This window comes from Phacochoerus africanus, chromosome 15, assembly GCF_016906955.1.
Source record: "Phacochoerus africanus isolate WHEZ1 chromosome 15, ROS_Pafr_v1, whole genome shotgun sequence".
Lineage (NCBI taxonomy): Eukaryota > Metazoa > Chordata > Mammalia > Artiodactyla > Suidae > Phacochoerus > Phacochoerus africanus.
Window position 1 is genome coordinate 132,434,862 of NC_062558.1, and position 19,372 is coordinate 132,454,233.

General features: G+C 51.9%; 1 protein-coding gene across 1 annotated transcript in view; it reads left to right on the top strand.

Annotated features, from left to right (window-relative positions):
• The window catches only part of HTRA1 (HtrA serine peptidase 1), a 60,636-nt gene extending 41,411 nt beyond the window's left edge, over positions 1 to 19,225 (top strand). The window contains exons 4-9 of the mRNA XM_047760890.1: positions 8,812 to 9,006; positions 10,237 to 10,269; positions 12,690 to 12,804; positions 13,394 to 13,451; positions 16,576 to 16,671; positions 18,510 to 19,225. Coding sequence (XP_047616846.1) covers positions 8,812 to 9,006; positions 10,237 to 10,269; positions 12,690 to 12,804; positions 13,394 to 13,451; positions 16,576 to 16,671; positions 18,510 to 18,678 — 666 coding nt within the window. The 3' untranslated portion in view covers positions 18,679 to 19,225. The remainder of the gene's footprint in view (positions 1 to 8,811; positions 9,007 to 10,236; positions 10,270 to 12,689; positions 12,805 to 13,393; positions 13,452 to 16,575; positions 16,672 to 18,509) is intronic.
• Positions 19,226 to 19,372: the final 147 nt, after the last annotated feature.

The following is a 19,372-nucleotide window of genomic DNA, read 5'->3' on the forward strand; positions in this document are numbered from 1 at the left end:
AAAGAGATTTATTAAGGACTCTGGTGCCTGTTTTCATCTTGCCAACTTAATCATTTTCTGGTTATAGACTTTTTGAAAATCTACCAGGTCTTCTGGAAAGATCCCTAAGTGTCGGAGCTGGATGGCCTTGGACATCACCGGGCTTGACTTCCGCTTCCTTATTTTCTTTCTTTCTTTTTTTTTTTTCCGACGTTGCTTAACTTTCAAAATTTTTTTTGTTTACTGAAGTATCGTTGATTTACGTTGTTGTGTCCATTTCTGCTCTACAGCAAAGCAACCCGGTCATATATATATGTACCTTTCCTTTCGTATATTATCTTCCAACGTGGTCAACTCCTTTTTTTTTTTTTTTTCCTGTCTTTTTAGGGCCACACCCACGGCATATGGAGGTTCCCAGGCTAAGGGTTTAATTGGAGCTGTAGCTGCCGGCCTACACCCCAGCCACAGCAACACCAGATCTGAGCCTCATCTGTGTTCTACACTGCAGCTCCCGGCAACGCTGGATCCTTAACCCACTGATTGAGGCCAGGGTTCGAACCCACATCCTCATGGATGCTAGTTGGGTTCGTTAACTGCTGAGCCACGCCAGGAACTCCCTCAACACCCTTATTTTAGAAGTGGTGAAACTGAGACCCAGAGAAGTCTGTCCAGTGGCCCAAGGACAGAGTGAGTTAATACAGATGTCATACTCTCTGGGACTGGGCACCCCCACGTTATGGGGGCCGAGGTAGCAGTGTGTGTGTGTGTGTGTGTGTGTTGTCTGTTTGTTACTTCTGTAGCACTCTTTGTTGACACCGGAGAATGAGCCAGAAGCAAGGCATCCATCTGAGGCCTTACTGAGCACAGGCCTTTTCTTTCCGGGGAATTGGCCATTGCAACGACCCTTCAAGGGGAGCCCCGACCCCACAGAGAGCCTCTGGAGCAGGGACTGCCTCACAGTCTGCTTCCGATGCCCCCAACCTGGGCTGGTCTGAGGGTAATTCAGGCTGCCATTGGGAGAAGCACCTGGGCCAGTCCCTCACCCTGAGCACCGTGAACTTGGCCTCCTCTAGCTGGCCTCTCCCGATTTCCCATCCACTCCCCCGTGGCCCTGTTGGAGGTCAGCTCTGCTCCCGTCTCCTGCCATGTGGGATGGTCTGGCACAGAGCAGCTCTCTTCCAGTGGCTGGCGGTGCCCCCTGGGCACCTGGATGGTGGGCAGAGTTATCTGGGGAGAACATCTTTGGGACCATCAGTCCCTGCACCTGTCCCATCTGCCTGAGGAGTGGCTGGGGACTGACGGTGCACTTGTGACAGAGCACAGGACATACAGGGCACGTGAATAAGGGGGGGGTTGTCTACACTGGCGGGGCTTTGCTCAGACCACTTGTATCTTGTGCTGCCTGCCGTGGGAATTTTTGACTGTTGCTTTCCTTGAAGAAGACATTGTTGTGGCCCGTGGGCTCAGGTTGGAAAAAGAATTTCCAGCATAGGGAGGTGAAGAGAAAGAGGAGTTTATTGAGATAAGAGACTTTGCTAACACCAGCCAGAATGGCCATCATCAAAAAGTCTACAAATAGGAGTTCCTGTTGTGGCCCAGTGGTAATGAACCCAACTACTCGGGTTCAATTCCTGGCCCCTCTGAGTGGGTTAAGGATCCGGTGTTGCTGTGAGCTGTAGCATAGGTCACAGACATGGCTCGGGTCTGGCACTGCCATGAGCTATGGTGTAGGTCACAGATGCAGCTTGGATCCCACATTGCTGTGGCTGTGGTATAGGCTGGCAGCTGCAGCTCTGATTCGACCCCTGGCCTGGGAACGTCCATATGCCGTGGTTGTGGCCCTAAAAACAAACAAAGACACAAACAAAAGTTTACAAATGATAAATGCTGGAGAGAGTGTGGAGAAAAGGGAACCTTCTTACACCGATGGTGGGAATGTACATTGGTGCAACCATTATGGAAAACAGTATGGAGCTTCCTCAAAAAACTAAAACTAGAACTTCCATGTGATCCAGCAATCCCATCCCTGGGCATCTATCCAGCAAAAACCATAATTTGAAAAGATACATGCACCCCAATGTTCATTGCAGCACTATTTACAATAGCCAAGATGTGGAAGCATCCTAAATGTTGCAGAGGAATGGATAAAGGAGATGTGGTACATATTTACAGTGGAATGTTACTTAGCCAAAAAAAAAAAAGGGTGAAATAATGGTATTTGCAGGAACATGGATGGAGCTAGAAACTGTCATACTAAGTGAAGTTAGACAATGAAAGACAAACATCCTGTGATATCACCTATATGTGGGATCTCAAAAAAAGTGGATTCAAATGAACTTATTTGCAGAGAAGAAACAGACTCACAGACTTTGAAAAATTTATGGTTACCAAAGGGGACAGGTGGGGAGGGGGAGGGAGGGACGGACTGGTGGTTTGGGGTTGGCATGTGTACACGGAGGTGTATGGAACGACTGGACAAGGGGACCTGCTGTTACAGCCCAGAGACCTCTACCCAATAGTCTGTGATCATCTATGTGGGAAAAGAATCTGAGAGAACGGACGTGTGTATACGTATAACTGGGTCACTTTGTTGTGCAGCAGAAATGACAACACCCTTGTAAGTTAACTGGGCTGCAACACAACTTTACAAGAGAGAGAGATGCTGTTAAAAAAAGAGAGAGAGAGAATGATGCTGCTGGTGCAGCCAGATGACCTTCTAATAGCCAGGGCAGGCCAGCCCCAGCACGCGGGCACGTCTGTTCTTAAAGCCCAGGATACACTGGCTGGTTGGTTGGGGTGTATATTGCCCCCCTAGGGGCGGGGTGAGGAGCGGGCCATGGGCCTTCCTAGTGGGAGGCAGGAAGGAGGAGGCCAGGGTGCTCAGGAGGCCTGAGAACTCTGCAGCAGTCGCGGTGGGACGGAAGGGGCCATGACGGTCTGGTCATTTTTATCACGGCCAGAGGCTGTTCGCGTTGATCTCATTGGAGAGGCCTTGAAGTCCCACCGACGCCTCCTCTTGACCCCATCCCTGCCCCCCCCCGGCCCCGCCCCAAAGCCTGCAGGAAGGAATAGGCGTGTGTAGCCCTCTGCAGACACCTGTCAGGATCGCCACTGTACAAAGAGCCATTTCCCCTAAGCTTCGGTGGCCTCTGACGGTGGCCCATGCAGCCCTCCCCCTCCTCCCGTCTGGCACAGCCCTGAGGTTGTCTTAGGTCCGCTCCTGACCCCACCCCATTCCTAACCCAGGCACCTCCTGAGGGCTGAGGCCGCCATCCCCTCGCCAGAGGGAGGGGTGAGGGTAACCTTATGATCAGATGGTGGCCGAGGACCCAGGAGGAAGAATGTGCTGGGCCCTTCTGGAAGGGACACACGAGGGAGAAAGATCCTGTTCGTTCCACATTGTCACATCTTTCTGTCGTGCCTGGAATGGAGGTGGCCCCTTTGTGACCATGAGAACAGGCTGCTGCTGATCAGATGAAAGGAAGGAAGGAGCCTCTTCTTGACACTGTCTGTCCTTGAAGTGATCAGCCCTGCCCCCACCCTGCCCGTAGACAGGTGCACGTTTACCCCATTTTGCGGTGGGTTTTCTGTGACCTGAAGCTGGGGGTAAAAAAAAAAAAAAAAAAAGCCATAATTGGTACATCCAAATCTTTTTTTGTTTTTTTTCGGTCTTTTTAGGGCCGCACCCATGGCATATTTGAAGATTTGGAGGTTCCCAGGCCAGGGGTCGAATCAGAGCTACAGCTGCTGGCCACAGCCACAGCCACAGCAACACAGGATCCGAGCCGCATCTGTGACCTACACCACAGCTCATGGCAACGCTGGATCCTTAACTCACTGAGTGAGGCCAGGGATGGAACCTGCTTCCTCATGAATACTAGTCAGATTTGTTTCCGCTGAGCCACGACGGGAACTCCATTCCAAATAATTTTTAGTGTTGCTCTATATGTAACCCTCATGGAAGATTTGAAGCTGAGCTGCTTTTCGGGAGGGAGAGGGGTTTTATCTTTTTTAACTGCTGTGCGTCCTGCTGGCTGTGTGCAGCCCTGCCCGTCAGCAGTAAGCCTGGAGGGCACGGGTGCTTTCATTGATCTTTTGTGTTTCCTGTGCCAGGCCTGCAGTGAATGCTTGTTGAGAAAGTTCTTTTCCTGTAGGCAGTGTCTCATGGGAGTGGTGCTGCCAGGCCTGCCGCTGGTTGGTTGGTTGGTGTAATCTAAACGAATGTGAAGCGCCTTCTTTGATCACGCTGGGCACCAGCCTCTTCCAGGTTTCAGAAGTACGTCTACCGCACAATTAGGATCCTGCCTACGGCTGGTAGTTAGTGATTTAACATGGACACGGCCTGTCTGGAGTCCACACGCAGGTCTTCCGACACCCTCCGTCAACCTGGGTGGCATGGCCCGTGACCGGGGGTCAGGCTCTGTGTCTTCCTTTCCTTTTTCTTTCTTTCTTTTTTTTTTGCTTTTTAGGGCCGCACCCACAGCATATGGAGGTTCCCAGGATAGGGGTCTAATCCGAGCTACAGCTGCCTGCCAACACCACAGCCACAGCAACGCCAGATCCGAGCCGCGTCTTTGACCTACACCACAACTCACGGCAACGCCGGATCGTTAACCCCCTGAGCGAGGTCAGGGATCGAACCTGCAACCTCATGGTTCCTAGTCCGATTCGTTTCTGCTGTGCCACGATGGGAACTCCTGTGTGTGTTCCTTTCCAGTCCCTCTTATCGGCTGTGCTGTGAGGCCAGCATCTAGCACAAATGTGTCCCTTTCAGACGGAGGCTGGTGTGTGTTTCAGCCTAGACTTCCCTCTGGTCTCCTGGACCCTTCTGTCTCTTGAGCAAGAGCGTGACCTTGAGACTGAGCAGCGTGATGGACTCACTTTGGATGCCCCTTGTCCTGGAAGCGCATCCCCAGTGTCAAAGGGACAGTTTGCTCCTAAGCTTTGGTGGATTCCGATGGAGGCCCACCATGAGCCACAGAACTGCAGGGCCAAGGCGGGCTCCATGCAGGCTCTCCTGGTGGGACCTGAGGCGCCTTCTCAGCTCTGACCCACAGCCTCTGGGTGGAGCTTTTGCCAGAAGTGCTCTCCCCTCGCTGTTTGCAGGTCCCTGAATTGCATTTACCTCTCCCCTCCCCCAGGGGTTGGGAATCGGTGCCAGGAAAGGGAGCTGCCACCCCTCTTCTTCCCTTTCCCCGCCTCACCCCCCCATCTGCCGAGCGGAGGGGTGGATGTCTGCGCTTGTAGTGCTAGGCGTGCTGGGAGGCTCCGGTGAGATGGTGAGATGTGACAAGTGGCTGTTAGGAGAGGGGCTGGCCTCTGCAGGATGGCCTGTGGCTGGGGCTGCTTCAGAGGGAGGCTCAGACAGAGCGTCTGCAGCCAGGAGCCAGGAGCTGGCTTTGATGTGGGGACTCGGAAACCAGCCTGCGGACAGCAGCATGGGGTTAAACCAGGAACCGGCGGCCCCGGTGTTCCCATCCGCAGGTCAAGGCTGAGGCGTGCCTTGGCGCTTCCAGCCGTATCTGCATTTCATCTCCCCAGGTCCCCCCATGGAGCGTGTGTCTAGACAGCTATGGAATAAAATGCTCAATTACCGAGTAGGAATTTGGCCAGCAGAGGTAAAGCTGCACCGAGCAGACCGGCCCAAGGTGAGGAGGGAGGCTGAGAATGAGCCCCGGTTGTATCTGGAACAGACAGGAGACCTTGAAGCCTGTGGGGCTGCCCGGCACCTGTGGGGAGCAGGGGCCAAAGGCATATTGACCCCATGAAGGCCCATAAATCTGGCCTGGCCCACATCTCTCTGCCCCAGGTCCCTTCCCTTGCAAAGATTCCTGCTTACAATGACAATTTGAGGTTAACCCAAGGAGCGTTGGTCAGAGAGCTGGGAAGCCTCTCCTCTTGTTAAGCCAGGCTGCTCAGGAGCCCTGAGGAGTCACTGCCCCTCTGAGTCTCAGTTTCTACATCTGTAAAATGGGCGGAAATGTGCCCCAACGGTCTGGGTGGTCATGAAAGTGCTTTGTTACCTGGGAGGTCGAAGGTCATTCCTTTCACAGCAATTCAAGCTTCATCTTCTAAGAATCCCCCTTGGTATGTAAGGGGGCTTACTGCCGTTTTAGGATCATCCTCAGAATCTGTGAGGTGTTTGACCAAGAGCGGTTGCCTCGGTTCCTGAGCTCAGACTTGGAAGAGAGAAGCGCTCAGGGAGTGCCATTTTTAGGCCCCTCTGCCTTCTAAAACCCTGAGACCCGGGTTGGGGCGGGTGGCAGGATGAGTCAGTGCTAATTAAGACCCCCACGCTGCGTCCTGCCACGTAACCTTCTGATGTGGTGCCCAACTCGGGGCTGAGCTGAGGTGGGCTGGGCCCACCTTTCTGTGTTTGAACTTGACCTCTGCCTTGAAGTTGGTGAGAAGCAGCTGTAATCTTGGGCAGCGTGGCGGACCCAGCCCAAGAGCCTTCACCACTCTTTCTCCTTGCTCAGCCCTCCAGCCCAGCCCTGAAAGCTGTTCCTGGGCCCTGAACGAATGGCAGTGTCCCTGACAGGCCTCCCCCGGGGTGGCCCTGCACACGTCACCAGCCCTGACTCCTGCCCACCCACCCGCTGTGGCTGTTGGATGAAGTCATTCCTGGCAGGGGCGGCTGGCGCCGGCCCAGGGTAAACAGGCCGTGCTGAGCTCACTGGCGTGCTTCTGGATGAGCTCCGGGAGTGGGGACTACAGGCCTGCCCCCCACCCCCAGAGCTGTACCATGCCCTCCAGCCTCTGGCATCCCCAAGGGCAAAGGGTCACTGTCACGGCAGACCCGCGCCACCAGCCTTCTCCTGGGAGGAGGGCTGGGTGACACGACTACTTGGTGGGAGTTCAGTTGGTGGGGTTTCCCCCGCTGAGTCTGCACAGACCCCAGGATTAATAACACTAATTGACACGTCGGATGCCTACAGCTCCCACTTGTGTGATGCTCAACCGAGCCAGGCACCAAAGAGCAGTTTAACTTTTTGTCTTTTTTTTTTTTTAGGGCTGCACCTGTGGCACATGGAGGTTCCCAGGCTGGGGAGTCTAATCAGAGCTGTAGCTGCCGGCCTATACCACAGCCACGCCAGATCCTAGCCACGTCTGTGACCTACACCACAGCTCACGGCAATGCTGGATCCTTAACCCTCTGAGTGAGGCCAGGGATCGAACCTGCAACCTCATGGTTCCCAGTCAGATTCATTTCTGCAGCGCCACGACGGGAACTCGAAAAGAGCAGTTTAGATCTTAAGTCGTTTCAGTTTCACTACAAACCAATGAGATAAGTGTGCTAGATTTTGCCTGTCTTTCAAATGCGAACACTGAGGACTAGAGAGGCTGAGCTCAGACCAGATCTAATCAGGTCGCCTGGCCCCAGGTCTGTGCTCTTGACCGTGGAGCTCGCCTAGGCCTCTCAGTATCATGACCCAAGGGGCACTTCTCCCATCGCGACCCCTTCAAGTTTCATGTCTTTGAGGCTTTCTTCAGATCCCGTCTTCTTCCATGAGTTTTCTCACCCAGCAAGTACCTGATTGGTGTCTTTCTGATTTGGGGCCAGAGGGGGACTTTGTGGCTCGGTACCTTGTAGTGGTGGAGAGTCTGGGTTCGAGGTTGCCGGTTTAAATCCCTGGTGGCGGCAGGTCACCCCGTTGCTTGAACCTCAGTTTCTTCATCTGTTAAGTGGGCACAGTGATCCCTCCACCTCATCAGCTGGTGTCTGCTCCATCCCTGGCGCAGGAGATGCTCAAGTAAACCCCCGGCCCCTTTCCCCTTTCCTTCTTTTTCGAGGTGGACAAACACGAGTCCTCTGCCACTGCAATTAGCACAAAACCTGGGCTAGGTCTTGGCCTTCCAGGCTGGTCCACATTGTCTGAAGCAGCTGCTCATTTTGACTCAGGAAACAAAGGCAAAAGGAACGTGGAGGCAGGCTTGGCTCTGGGGAGGAAGGGAGGGAGGCGAGCCGAGAGCCTTCCTGTACGGAAGCCCAGCTCTCCTCAGCCCTGGTGATGCGAGCTGGCTTTAATTTGTCCAGTCTTGGTTTGAAGAGTGGTCTGGAGCTCCTGACTCTGCCCGGCCTTCCCAGGGCCCTGGGGTGAGTCAGGCCTTGCTGGGTGAACCAGCCGGCTCTGGCCCGGCGGGGGGCAGAGGTGGTTGATGGAAGACTTTTCCAGGCAAGGAGAGAGCCCACCTCTTGGGTCTTGGCATCTCGGGGTCCTGGATGCCTTGTGGCCCTGAACCCCATCCATGCCCCTCCCCTAGGACTGTATGGGCGTAGCAGAGATGCACAGAACTGAGTCAGGGCAGCTTCAAACCTGCAAAGCTCCCGATTCTCCTGGGCTGGGCCAGGGGGGTGGGGGGGACTGCTGACGCTGGTGGGGGCAGAGCCCCTCTTTCCCCTCCACCCAGGGGGGTGTGAGCTCGGGATCCTTTCCTGCAGCTTGTCTCTTTGAGACCACTGCCGTCAGGCTTGCCCCCCACTCTAAATCTGTCCCCCTGGGTCTCCTGGTGTCAAGGCTTTAGAGTAATTCAGGGCTGAGAGCTTCGAGATGTGCTGAGACCCTGAGTTGGCCTCCGCTTTCCTTCCCACATCCTCCCTGGCCCGCGGCTTCCGTGCTCCCTTGACCCGCAACGGCTTACACCGCCTGGGTTATCTCGGGCGGGAGGGACGTCCCTCCTTGGCCGGGAAGGGATGCTCGGCCTGACCTCAGTTTCCTGCAAGACCTGGTGAACATGAGTGGCCCCCGCTGCTTGGCATCCTCGCCATCGCTGCGTCGATCCCTTCTGCTGACTTCCCCAGACGTGGCAACGCCAACCTTGTGTTTCCAGGGAAAGCTGCCCGTGCTACTGCTTGGCCGCTCCTCCGAGCTGCGGCCGGGGGAGTTCGTGGTCGCCATCGGAAGCCCGTTTTCCCTTCAAAACACAGTCACCACCGGCATCGTCAGCACCACCCAGCGCGGCGGCAAGGAGCTGGGGCTGCGGAACTCGGACATGGACTATATCCAGACAGACGCCATCATCAACGTGAGCCCGTCTGCTGCCCCTGCTGGGGTCCGAGGGGGGTCGGGGGGAGATTTTGGAAAGCCAGGCTAGACTGAGGAACCAGGGGTTGGGTCAGCATCCCGGGGTCAGGGAGGTGGCTTCCAGGGGGTTCCCTCTGAACTTGTAAAGCAGACGATGCAGAGGGCCAGTCCTCAGCCTGCCAGCCAGCCATCTCCAGGGACTCCTGTGACAGCCCCTTGAGATTTGCCCAAGTCTGCAGCCTGGAGGTGTTCTCTATCCTCCCCCGCAATGCTCAGCTGCCCCTTGCTGGAGCCGTTTGTGCAGCTTGTGGCCAGAGGGTCGCTCACCCTGGCACAGGGTCTCTAGTCCCCAGAGGCATCTGCACGGCCTTGGGGAGCAGTCTGTGCAGCAGCCCCCTGCCCCTGCCATTCAGTGTCTAATGAGGTCAGGGTTTATCCCACACAGTCTCATCCATGGAATCTTTTTCAAGTCACATTTTTCCACTTCAGCTGTGTCCCCATAGGATTGACGTCTCGAGAAAGCATTTCCCCCCACATCTGTGTCGTAAAGAAGCAGCACAGCGTGTTTTGTGCACTCGCTGGCTCTGCTCAGTTTTATTCCCAAACTTTCTCTCGTGATCTGGTGTGGAGTCATGGAAATAGCACACACGATGTGGATTTCCAGCCCCAGCAGCAAAGTCGGGGTCACAGAGGTTGGGGGTATGTTGTGGATTTAAAATGCTGTGATCCTGGCGCAGATGGGCAGCCAGCCTGTTGCCAAGAGAAAGAAGATGTGGTGGGTGTTTTAGGGGGTTCAGAGCTGGCCTCTGGGCTTCAGAGCAAAGTTAGAGATCCCATTAAGGGCACATCTAAAAATTTCTGAATATTGGAGTTCCCATCATGGCTCAGTGGAGGTGAATCTGACTAGTATCCATGAGGACGCAGGTTCAATCCTTGGCCTCGCTCAGTGGGTAAAGGATCCAGTATTGCTGTGGCTCTGGCTTAGGGCAGCGGCTGCAGCTCCAATTTGACCCCTAGCCTGGGAACCTCCATATGCCGTGGGTGCAGCCCTAAAAAGACAAAAAAAAAAAAATCTGAACATTGTTAGGGTCCTTTTTGTGCAGCAAAATATTAGGTTGACAGGAACAAATCTCAGGAAAGAACTTGCACTCAGGGACCTGCCAGGCAAGGAAGTAGATTGGACCATGTAATGACATAAACGCATAACCTTATAATTTATGCTTAATTTCAGTATGGAAACTCCGGAGGCCCATTAGTAAACCTGGTAAGACCTTTTAAATCTCTATATGCATGCTTTTTCTCCCCCCCGCCCTTTTGGTTTCTTTTCAGACAGGAACTTGCCAAAGCACCTTATTGAATCCTTTTAAAGTGAAATCTGTGACTGTGCTGTACGTTGCAAATCACCCTTCTTATCTTTTCTGGAAAGATTAAGGCAGGCTGGAGCTTGGGTTGGAAATGTCACGCCAGCCGACATGTCTGTGTTTGAGAGTTGGGAGTAAATGCATTGGAATTCAGGTCCAATCCAGGAGCAGCGAAAGGAGCAGGTCTTTATTTCGAAGGTGTCAGCAGTTCTGGCCTGTCCCCAGGCCGCCTAAGGAGCGGGCTTGGCTCATCCACAGTCTTTGTCTTGGCCTCAGGCCCTCCCCTAAGACCTGACTGGGGCGAGGAGTTACCCCTCTCAGAGATGTCAGCTAAGTTTATATTTGAATACGTGAGCATAAAAAGGGAAGCCTTCGAATCAGATGGTCAGGGAGTTCCCGTTGTGGCTCAGTGGTAACAAACCCACCTAGGATCCACGAGCATATGGGTACGATCCCTGGCCTTGCTCAGTGAGTTAAGGATCCGGTGTTGATTCAAGCTACAGCATAGCTTGCAGATGCAGCTTGGATTCTGTGTTTTTGTGGCTGTGGTGTACCCAGGCAGCGGCAGCTCCGATTTGATCCCTAGCCGGGGAACTTCTATATGCTGCAGCTGCGCCCCTCCCCCAAAGAATAAAAATAAAGAGAAAGATCCTGAACTACATGCTCAGTATTCTGTAAACTTTAAAAAAAAAATTTCCTCCTCTAGAATCAGACTGTGAGAGCCAGGGGCAGGTCAGGGTCAGCCACCCTGTCATTTACAGATGATGAAATGGGGGCCGTGTTTAGCAAAGCCCAGGATCCCTCGGAGTCAGAGCTGAATTCTTGGTGCTATGGGAAGTGTGCAAGGAGTGACTTATTCTCTCCTGGCAGTTTTCCCTTCTAACCCCAAGTGCAACAGTCCTTTAACATAGTATGCAGAATAGGGAGCTCCCATTGTGGCGCAGAGAAAATGAATCTGACTAGTATCCATGAAGATGCGGGTTCGATCCATGGCCTTGCTTAATGGGTCAGGGATTTGGTGTTGCTGTGAGCTGTGGTATAGGTCGAGAACGAGACTTGGATCCCTCATTGCTGTCGCTATGGTATAGACTGGCAGCTGCAGCTTCAATTCAACCCCTAGCCTGGGAACTTCCATATGCTGCAGGTGCGGCCCTAAAAAAAAAAAAAAAAAAAAAAAAAATGCAGAAAAAAAAATAGTGTGCAGAATAATGGTTGGGTGGCATGAGGCGAGCCTGTTACCCTGGGATTATTTCCTATGGTGTGGCCTCTTCTCAAACTGTGAGTCTATCTTGAATCAAGCACGCCCTGTAGACAGGCTTCCTCTGTGATTTAAAGCTCATCTGTGACCAGCAGAGGAAATGAGATGCCGTCGTGGGCCCTCTGCCCCCACTTAGCCCCCCGCAGTGGCCCTGAGGCTGCTCGGAGATGAGACTTTTTTCCCTGGTGACAAGCGAGTCCAAGTGCTCGGGTCGTTTTCGTCCCAGCATCAGCAGAGGAATCCTAAGATCCTTGGAAACAGGAGAAGCAGAAGGCTGTGGACAAGCACCTCAAGGCCTTTGGGGTTTTTGGAAACATATTCCCTGTCCAAGAGCAAAGGTGCATTTTAAAACTGGCTGGGGCATTCCCGTCATGGCTCAGTGGCTTTAGAACCTGACATAGCGTCCATGAGGATGTGGGTTCGATCCCTGACCTCACTCGGTGGGTTAAGGATCCGGTGTTGCCGCAAGCTGCAGTGTGGGTTGCAGACACAGCTCATGGCTTGGATCCTGTGTTGCCATGGCTGTGATATAGGCCGACAGCTGCAGCTCTGATCGGACCCCTGGCCTGGGAACCTCCATGTGCCACAGGTGCAGCTGTAAAAAGAAAAAAAATAACAAAACCAAAAACTACCTGGGAGTCCCCTTGTGGCACAGCAGATTAAGGATCTGGCATTGTCACTGCAGTGGCCTGGGTCACTGTAGTGGTGCGGGTCCAATCCCTGGCCTGGGAATTTCCATATGCCATTGGCTTGGCCATACACACAGGTGTGCGCGCGCACACACACACACACACACACACACACACACACAGGCACACACACTGTCTATCTGATGCTGTGCTGAGATCCGAGTCTGGAGAGGGTGTCCATTCTTTCTGCTGAGCTCGGCTTTGCTTCGCAGGTGAGGCCTCTCTCTCTGTGACCCAGGAACCCCCTCTCTCCAGCTTCCCCCCGACCCCACTCATTCTCTGAAGAAGCTCCAAGGCTTCATTCCCATGCACATTCTCCATTTTCTTTTGGGGAAGCTTCACGGATTCAGTAAGCTGTCTCCATCTTGCTTTTCAGGACGGTGAAGTGATAGGCATTAATACTCTGAAAGTGACAGCTGGAATCTCCTTTGCAATCCCATCCGACAAGATTAAAAAGTTCCTAACGGAATCCCACGACCGACAAGCCAAGGGTAAAGCAAGACCCAGGGAGCCGTCGGGAGATTTAGGCTTGGGGCTTGGCTGCCCCTTGGGGACGCGGGGCAGGGAAAACACAGCCCTGCATGTTGAGGCATGCATGCGGTTCAGCCCCTGCTACGAGGGTGTGGATGTCTGAGTCTTTTTGGCCTCTGATCGTGAAGATCTCATACATACCAGGCACGATCCTAGGTGACTTCTGTACGGCATTTCACTCCCTTTTTTCATTCTCTCATTTAATTCCTTTGCCTGAGCATCTGGGAATTATATCCCATTTTACTGATGAAAAAACTGAGATTCAGCAAGCTCATTCATTCCACAAATGTTTATTGACCCATCACCTCAAGGTCAGGCTGGGGGTTTAAGGCTCAACAGGGTCCCTTGCAGGTGGGATGTTTAGCTTCTACCTGGAGGAGGGAGGGGGCAGATGGGGGCCCCAGTCAGGTTTTGAACCGCAACCAGAGTACATCCTCCTCCGGCCCTGACTTTACGCTGAAACTGGGGGATTGAACCCGTGGCTCCTGGTGTCCCCGACACAGCCACCAACGGGGCTGACCTTCTGTCATCCTTCTGTTGTCACACCAGGCAAAGCCATCACCAAGAAGAAGTATATTGGCATCCGAATGATGTCACTCACGTCCAGGTGCGTACAGGACATCTGTGTATGTCTGGGTCCTTGAGTCTAAAACAAACCTGATGAGGCGTTCCCGTTGCGGCTCAGTGGGCGACAAACCCGACGAGCATCCACGAGGACGCGGGTTCGATCCCTGGCCCAACTCAGTGGGTTAAGGATCCTGCGTTGCTGTGGCTGTGGTGTAGGCCGGCAGCTGTAGCTCCAATTGGCGCCCCTAGCCTTGGAAGCTCCCTATGCTGCAGGTGCGGCCCTAAAAAGCAAGTAAATAAATAAATAAGATAAAACCTGAATAGCACAGAGAACTCTACCCAGCATTCTGTGATAATCTATGTGGGCAAAGAATCTGAAAGAAGATGGATGTGTTTATATGTATAACTGAATCACTGTTGTACAGCAGAAATTGTCACAACCTTGTAAATCAACTGTGCTTCAATAAAGCTTAAAAAATAGAATGAAAAGAAACAAACAAACTACCAAAACCCCCTGATCTACAGGCACCTCTGAAAGGGAAGCCTTGCTCTGGCTCAAGACAGCTCGGTTTCTGCTTAAAGTTAGGTAGCGTTAGGAAGGAGGGGAGGGCCTGTTAGCCTTGGCCTCTTGTTTTATCCTTCATGTTTGTTTGGGGGCTCTGAGCAGGTTCTTCCTTCTAGAAGGTTCTGCTCTTCTTTGAAGACAGGTCCAGGAGCAGGGGTGTTGCTCTCTCCCTCATGTCTTCTTTTCACCACTTGCTCTGTTGAAACCCGCATTCCAGGAGGGCCCCACGCACCTTCCCCCACCCAGAGCGCTGCCTTGCCTCAGCTCTGCTGCCTGTGGGCTGGGGCTCCTGGCATGCCAGCCAGGCCAGCATGACTGATGGGCTTGTTTTCCCGAGCTGCTGGAAGTCGTGGTATGTGGCTGCCAGGCTCATAACTTACTGGTGTTTTTAACCTCAATGAAAAAAATCTGGTATAATTGTAGGCGTCTGGGTACCTAAGGGCCTGGTTGAAACTGCTGTGGGTAAAGTGGGCAAAGAGCAGAAAATATTAATACAGATATTAACATATTAATACAGATATCAACATATTAATGCAGATATCAACATATTAATACAGATACCAACATGTTAATGTAGATATTAACATATTAATTAACATATTGATTATCCTGGGTAATTAGCTATCAATTAATGGTGAGCAGATGACTCTAGTGTAGACACATATTAATGAATAGTGGTGCCTTTCTTAGCTGGTTTGCCAAAACTGAAATGTGTTTCTTTTCTTTTCTTTTTTTTTTCCAATTTACAATGTTCTGTGAATTTCTGCTTACAGTAAAAGGACCCAGTTATACATATATATACATTCTTTTTTCTCATATTATCTTCCATCACGTTCCATCACAAGTGATTGGCTATTGCTCCCTGTGCTATAGAGCAGGATCTTATTGCCCACCCATTCCAAATGCAATAGTTTGCATCTACTAACCCCAAACTCCCAGTACCTCCTACTTCCTCCCTGTCCCCTTGGCAACCACAAGTCTGTTCTCCAAGTCCGTGAGTTTGTTTCTTTTCTGTAGATAGATTTATTTGTGCCATATATTATATTCCAGATATAAGTGATATCACATGGTATTTGTCTTTTTCTGACCTACTTCACTTAATATGAGAATCTCTAGTTGTATCCATGTTGCTGCAAATGGTTTTATTTTGTTCTTTTTTATGGCTGAGTAGTATTCCATTGTGTATACGTACGACACCTTAATCCATTCATCTGTCAATGAACATTTAGGTTGTTTCCATGTCTGCCTCTTGTGAATAGTGCTTCAGTGAACATCGGGGTGCATGTATCTTTTTGAATGAAAGTTTTGTCTGGATATATGCCCAGCAGTGGGACTGCGGGATCATATGGTAGTTCCGTATTTAGTTTTCTGAGGTACCTCCACATTGCTTCCCGTAGTGGTTGTACCAATTTAATTCTCACCAACAGTGTAGGAGGGTTCCCTTTTCTCTACACCCTCTCCAGCATTTCTTATTTGTAGACTTATTAATGATGCCCATTCTGACAGTTATGAGATTGCAATCCATGTTGCTGCAATTGCAGTTTTGTTTTGCATGTCTCTAATAATTAGTCTCGCTTGAACCTCTGAGAGGTGGAGGTGTGGTGAAGGGAGATAGGCCCTGGGGTCCAGCTTCCTGGGTTTTCATCCCAGCTCTGCTACTTCCTGGCTTGTGACCTTGAGGTGACATGACCCCCAAGGGCCTCAGTTCCCTCCTGGCCAGGATGAGGATAACGGTGCAGGCATGTTGGTGCGGAGGGAGCACTGAGTGATTTAATACATGTCAGCGCTTGGATGAAGGGTGGTCGCCGTGGTCACTGCCCACAGTGATGCTACCTGCTACTTATCACCTGCTTGCTCAGTGCTGGGCACTGGGTCAGGTGTTCTACCTAGATGACCTCATCTTGATCCTCAGGACAACCATCCCGTGTCATTATCCCTGGTTTCACGGGTGAGAAAACTAAGGCACAGAGAAGTTTAGCAACTGCCTAAGGTCATACAGTTAAAAAACGGCAGACTCCCCGGCCCAGGAACTTCCATATGCTCTGGGTACGGTCATTAAAAAAAAAGTGACAGGAGTTCCCATCGTGGCTCAGTGGTTAATGAATCCAACTAGGAACCATGAGGTTGCGGGTTCGATCCCTGGCCTTGCTCAGCGGGTTAAGGATCCGGCGTTGCCGTGAGCTGTGGTGTAGGTCGCAGACGTGGCTCGGATCCTGTGTTGCTGTGGCTCTGGGGTAGGCCGGCGGCTACAGCTCCAATTCGACCCCTAACCCTGGGAACCTCCATATGCCGCGGGAGTGGCCCAAGAAATAGCAAAAAGACCAAAAAAAAAAAAAAGTGACAGAGCTGGGCCTCCCAAAGAGACCCATTGCTATATTGTCCTGATCCCTTAAGTGGGAGCTACTACCAATTAAATAATAATAAGGATAAAATACTTCCCTTGCTCTTATACAGTCTTTCACTGTAGTGAGCAGGCAATTTCAAGAAGGATCGAAACCCCTGGAGGAGTTTGGTGTTAGAATCAGGGGCAGGAGGAGAAACGAGCTGGGTGCCCCGTCTCAGCAGCAGTGTTAACACGGGTGCTCTTTCTCCCGAGCAGCAAAGCCAAAGAGCTGAAGGATCGCCACCGAGACTTCCCAGATGTGATTTCAGGAGCGTATATCATTGAAGTAATTCCCGATACCCCTGCAGAAGCGTGAGTTAAAATTATTTCCTAATATCCTTGTGTTTCCTGGAGGTAGCAGGGTGGGGAGGCAGGGGCTGTTGTTTTCACATCAGCTCAGGTGATGGCGAGGGCCCCTTGACAAAATGGTCAGACATCCTTAGCCAGTCCTGCCAATCAGATCCTCCCACCTGGTTCAGCTCAGGACTCATCAGCAAAAGGGTGGTTCCTGTCTTCAAAAGTCCTCTTCCGGAGGGGTATCAGATGGACAGAGCAATATTAGACTTGCGAGTCTCTAGGACAGGTCTGGTTGGGGAAAGAGGGTTTAAGGAGCATTGTCCCTGAGACCTTGGGCAACGGTCCCATTCTGGGCTGCTGGATACATCTCATCCTGAAGCCGTATCTAATTATGTTGTTATTGCTCAGGCCATACTTGTCCACATCTCTAGAAAAATAACCTAGGGAACATCAAAGGAAAATAAAAGAAGCAGCCCAGGAATTCCTGCTGTGGCACAATGGGATCAGTGGTGTCTCTGCAGTGGCAGGGACATGGGTTCAATCCCTGGTCTGGTGCCGTGGGTTATGGATCCAGTGTTGCTGAAGCTGTGGTGTAGGTCACAGCTCCAGCTTGGATTTTGATCCCTGACCTGGGAACTCCAAATGCCATGGGGAAGTGGAAGGAAGGAAGGAAGACAGACAGACAGGAAGGAAGGAAGGAAGAAAAAAGTAGTACAATTAACAATTAGGGTTTGTTACCTTTATCAACAAATATCCAGAGAGAAGTGCTAGACCAGAGAAGGGCCAGCAAACTGTTTCCTGGGGGCCAAGTCTACCCTGCTGTCTACTTTTGGGCTAAGGATAGATTTTGCATTTCTAAATGATTGAAGAAGTTTAAAAAAGAACAGTGTCTTAGAACATGTGAAAATGATATGAAATTCAAGTTCAGTGTTACATAAATGAAATTTTACTGGACCAAGGCCATGCCCAGTAGATGACATGTTGTCCATGGTGACTTCTGAACTGCAGTGGCAGAGTTGGGTTGTTGTGACCGAGACCATCTGGCCTGCAAAACCTAAAATATTTCCTATCTGGCCATTTATAGAACAGGTTTGCCAGCCCCCGGGGTAAACCATTCAAGACAATAACAGCTTATTTGACAGTGTCACACAGAAGAGCTAAAGTTACAGCAAAATGTCGCAAAGCAAGGGTCTCACGGTAGACCCATCAGCCATCCTCGTAGGAGCTGCTCTCTGCGTTGTGACACTCCTCACAAGCAGTTCGGCCAAGGTCATGGTAGATGGCGGATGTTACATTCTCATGCCCTTCGGGGTCAGTCTGTGATAAGATCGTACAAGTGCTGGTAGGCTTTTCTGCGGTAGACTTGGTTGATGGTTTGGCCTAAAAACCTCAAAAGGAAGGCGTTCCCATCGTGGCGCAGTGGAAACGAATCTCACTAGTATCCATGAGGATGCAGGTTCGATCCCTGGCCTTGCTCAGTGGGTTAAGGATCCGGCATTGCCATGAGCTGTGGTGTAGGTCGCAGATGCGGCTTGGATCTGGCGTGGCTGTGGCTGTGGCTGCGGCGTAGTCCAACCACTACCTCGCCGATTCTACCCCTTGCCTGGGAACCTCTATATGCTGTGGGTGCGGCCCCTCCCCATAAAAACCCCCCAAACACCTCAAAGGGAAATAAGGCAACCCATTGGTGGTTCAAGGCATTCTCACGTAAGATAACTACCACCCCACCCTGTTTTGCTCTGGGCTTTTAGGTTCTAAACTGTGCCTCTGTCAATGGGAAGTCGATCACGTTTCAGGGCAGTTAGCGCGGGAGGCATGGGACCCTTACAACTGCCTTTCCCTTTGTGTTGCAGCGGTGGGCTCAAGGAAAATGATGTCATCATCAGCATCAATGGACAGTCGGTGGTCTCCGCCAACGACGTCAGCGACGTCATTAAGAAGGAAAGCACCCTGAACATGGTGGTCCGCAGGGGCAACGAAGACGTCATGGTCACCGTGATTCCCGAAGAAATCGACCCGTAGGCAGAGGCATGAGCTGGACTTCATGTTTCTCTCAGAGACTCTCCAGGGGACGATGCGTGATGCCTCTGGGCTGGTGGCTCCGGATGCGCAAGACTTTGGACCGCCTTGTTGCTTGTTCAGCACAAACCCTCTGGCCGATCGAATCCTTCTCGAGAGTCCGCAGGCAAAGCGAGTGTAAGGTTGTAGATCCGCAGGCAGAGCCCGCCCTTCTGTATCCTATGTATGCCGTGTGCTTTCTCCCGCCAGCTTGGACTGTTCCGGCTCGGACAGTCAACATCTGTCTCCTCCTTTAACTGAGTCATTGTCCTAGTCCAGCTAAGGCTGTTGCTGTAAAGCATAGATGAGAGGAAGGTCCCGTGGGAGCCAGAATGGTGCCAGGCGTGCTTATGCTTTCCTTCGAGTCCGCACCCAGAGGAGGGCGATGCCGAGACCCAAGGGAGGGCGAACGCCGGCTCCCAAGATGGCCAAGGTTGCCTCTTTTAGGAACCTCTTCGGGACTGGGGAGCACCATGACTTGGAGTTTGAGCTATTAAAATACTTCTTCATACTTTCCTCTCTGGTGTCCTTCTTTCCCGGGAACAGCCGGTTGCAGTATCTTGGAATCGATTGTAGTGTCGGTGGGCTCCTTGTTAAACCATATGGTCCACGCGGGTGGAGCTTGGATCCCACCTGTTCTTTCAGAGTCCTCCCTGGG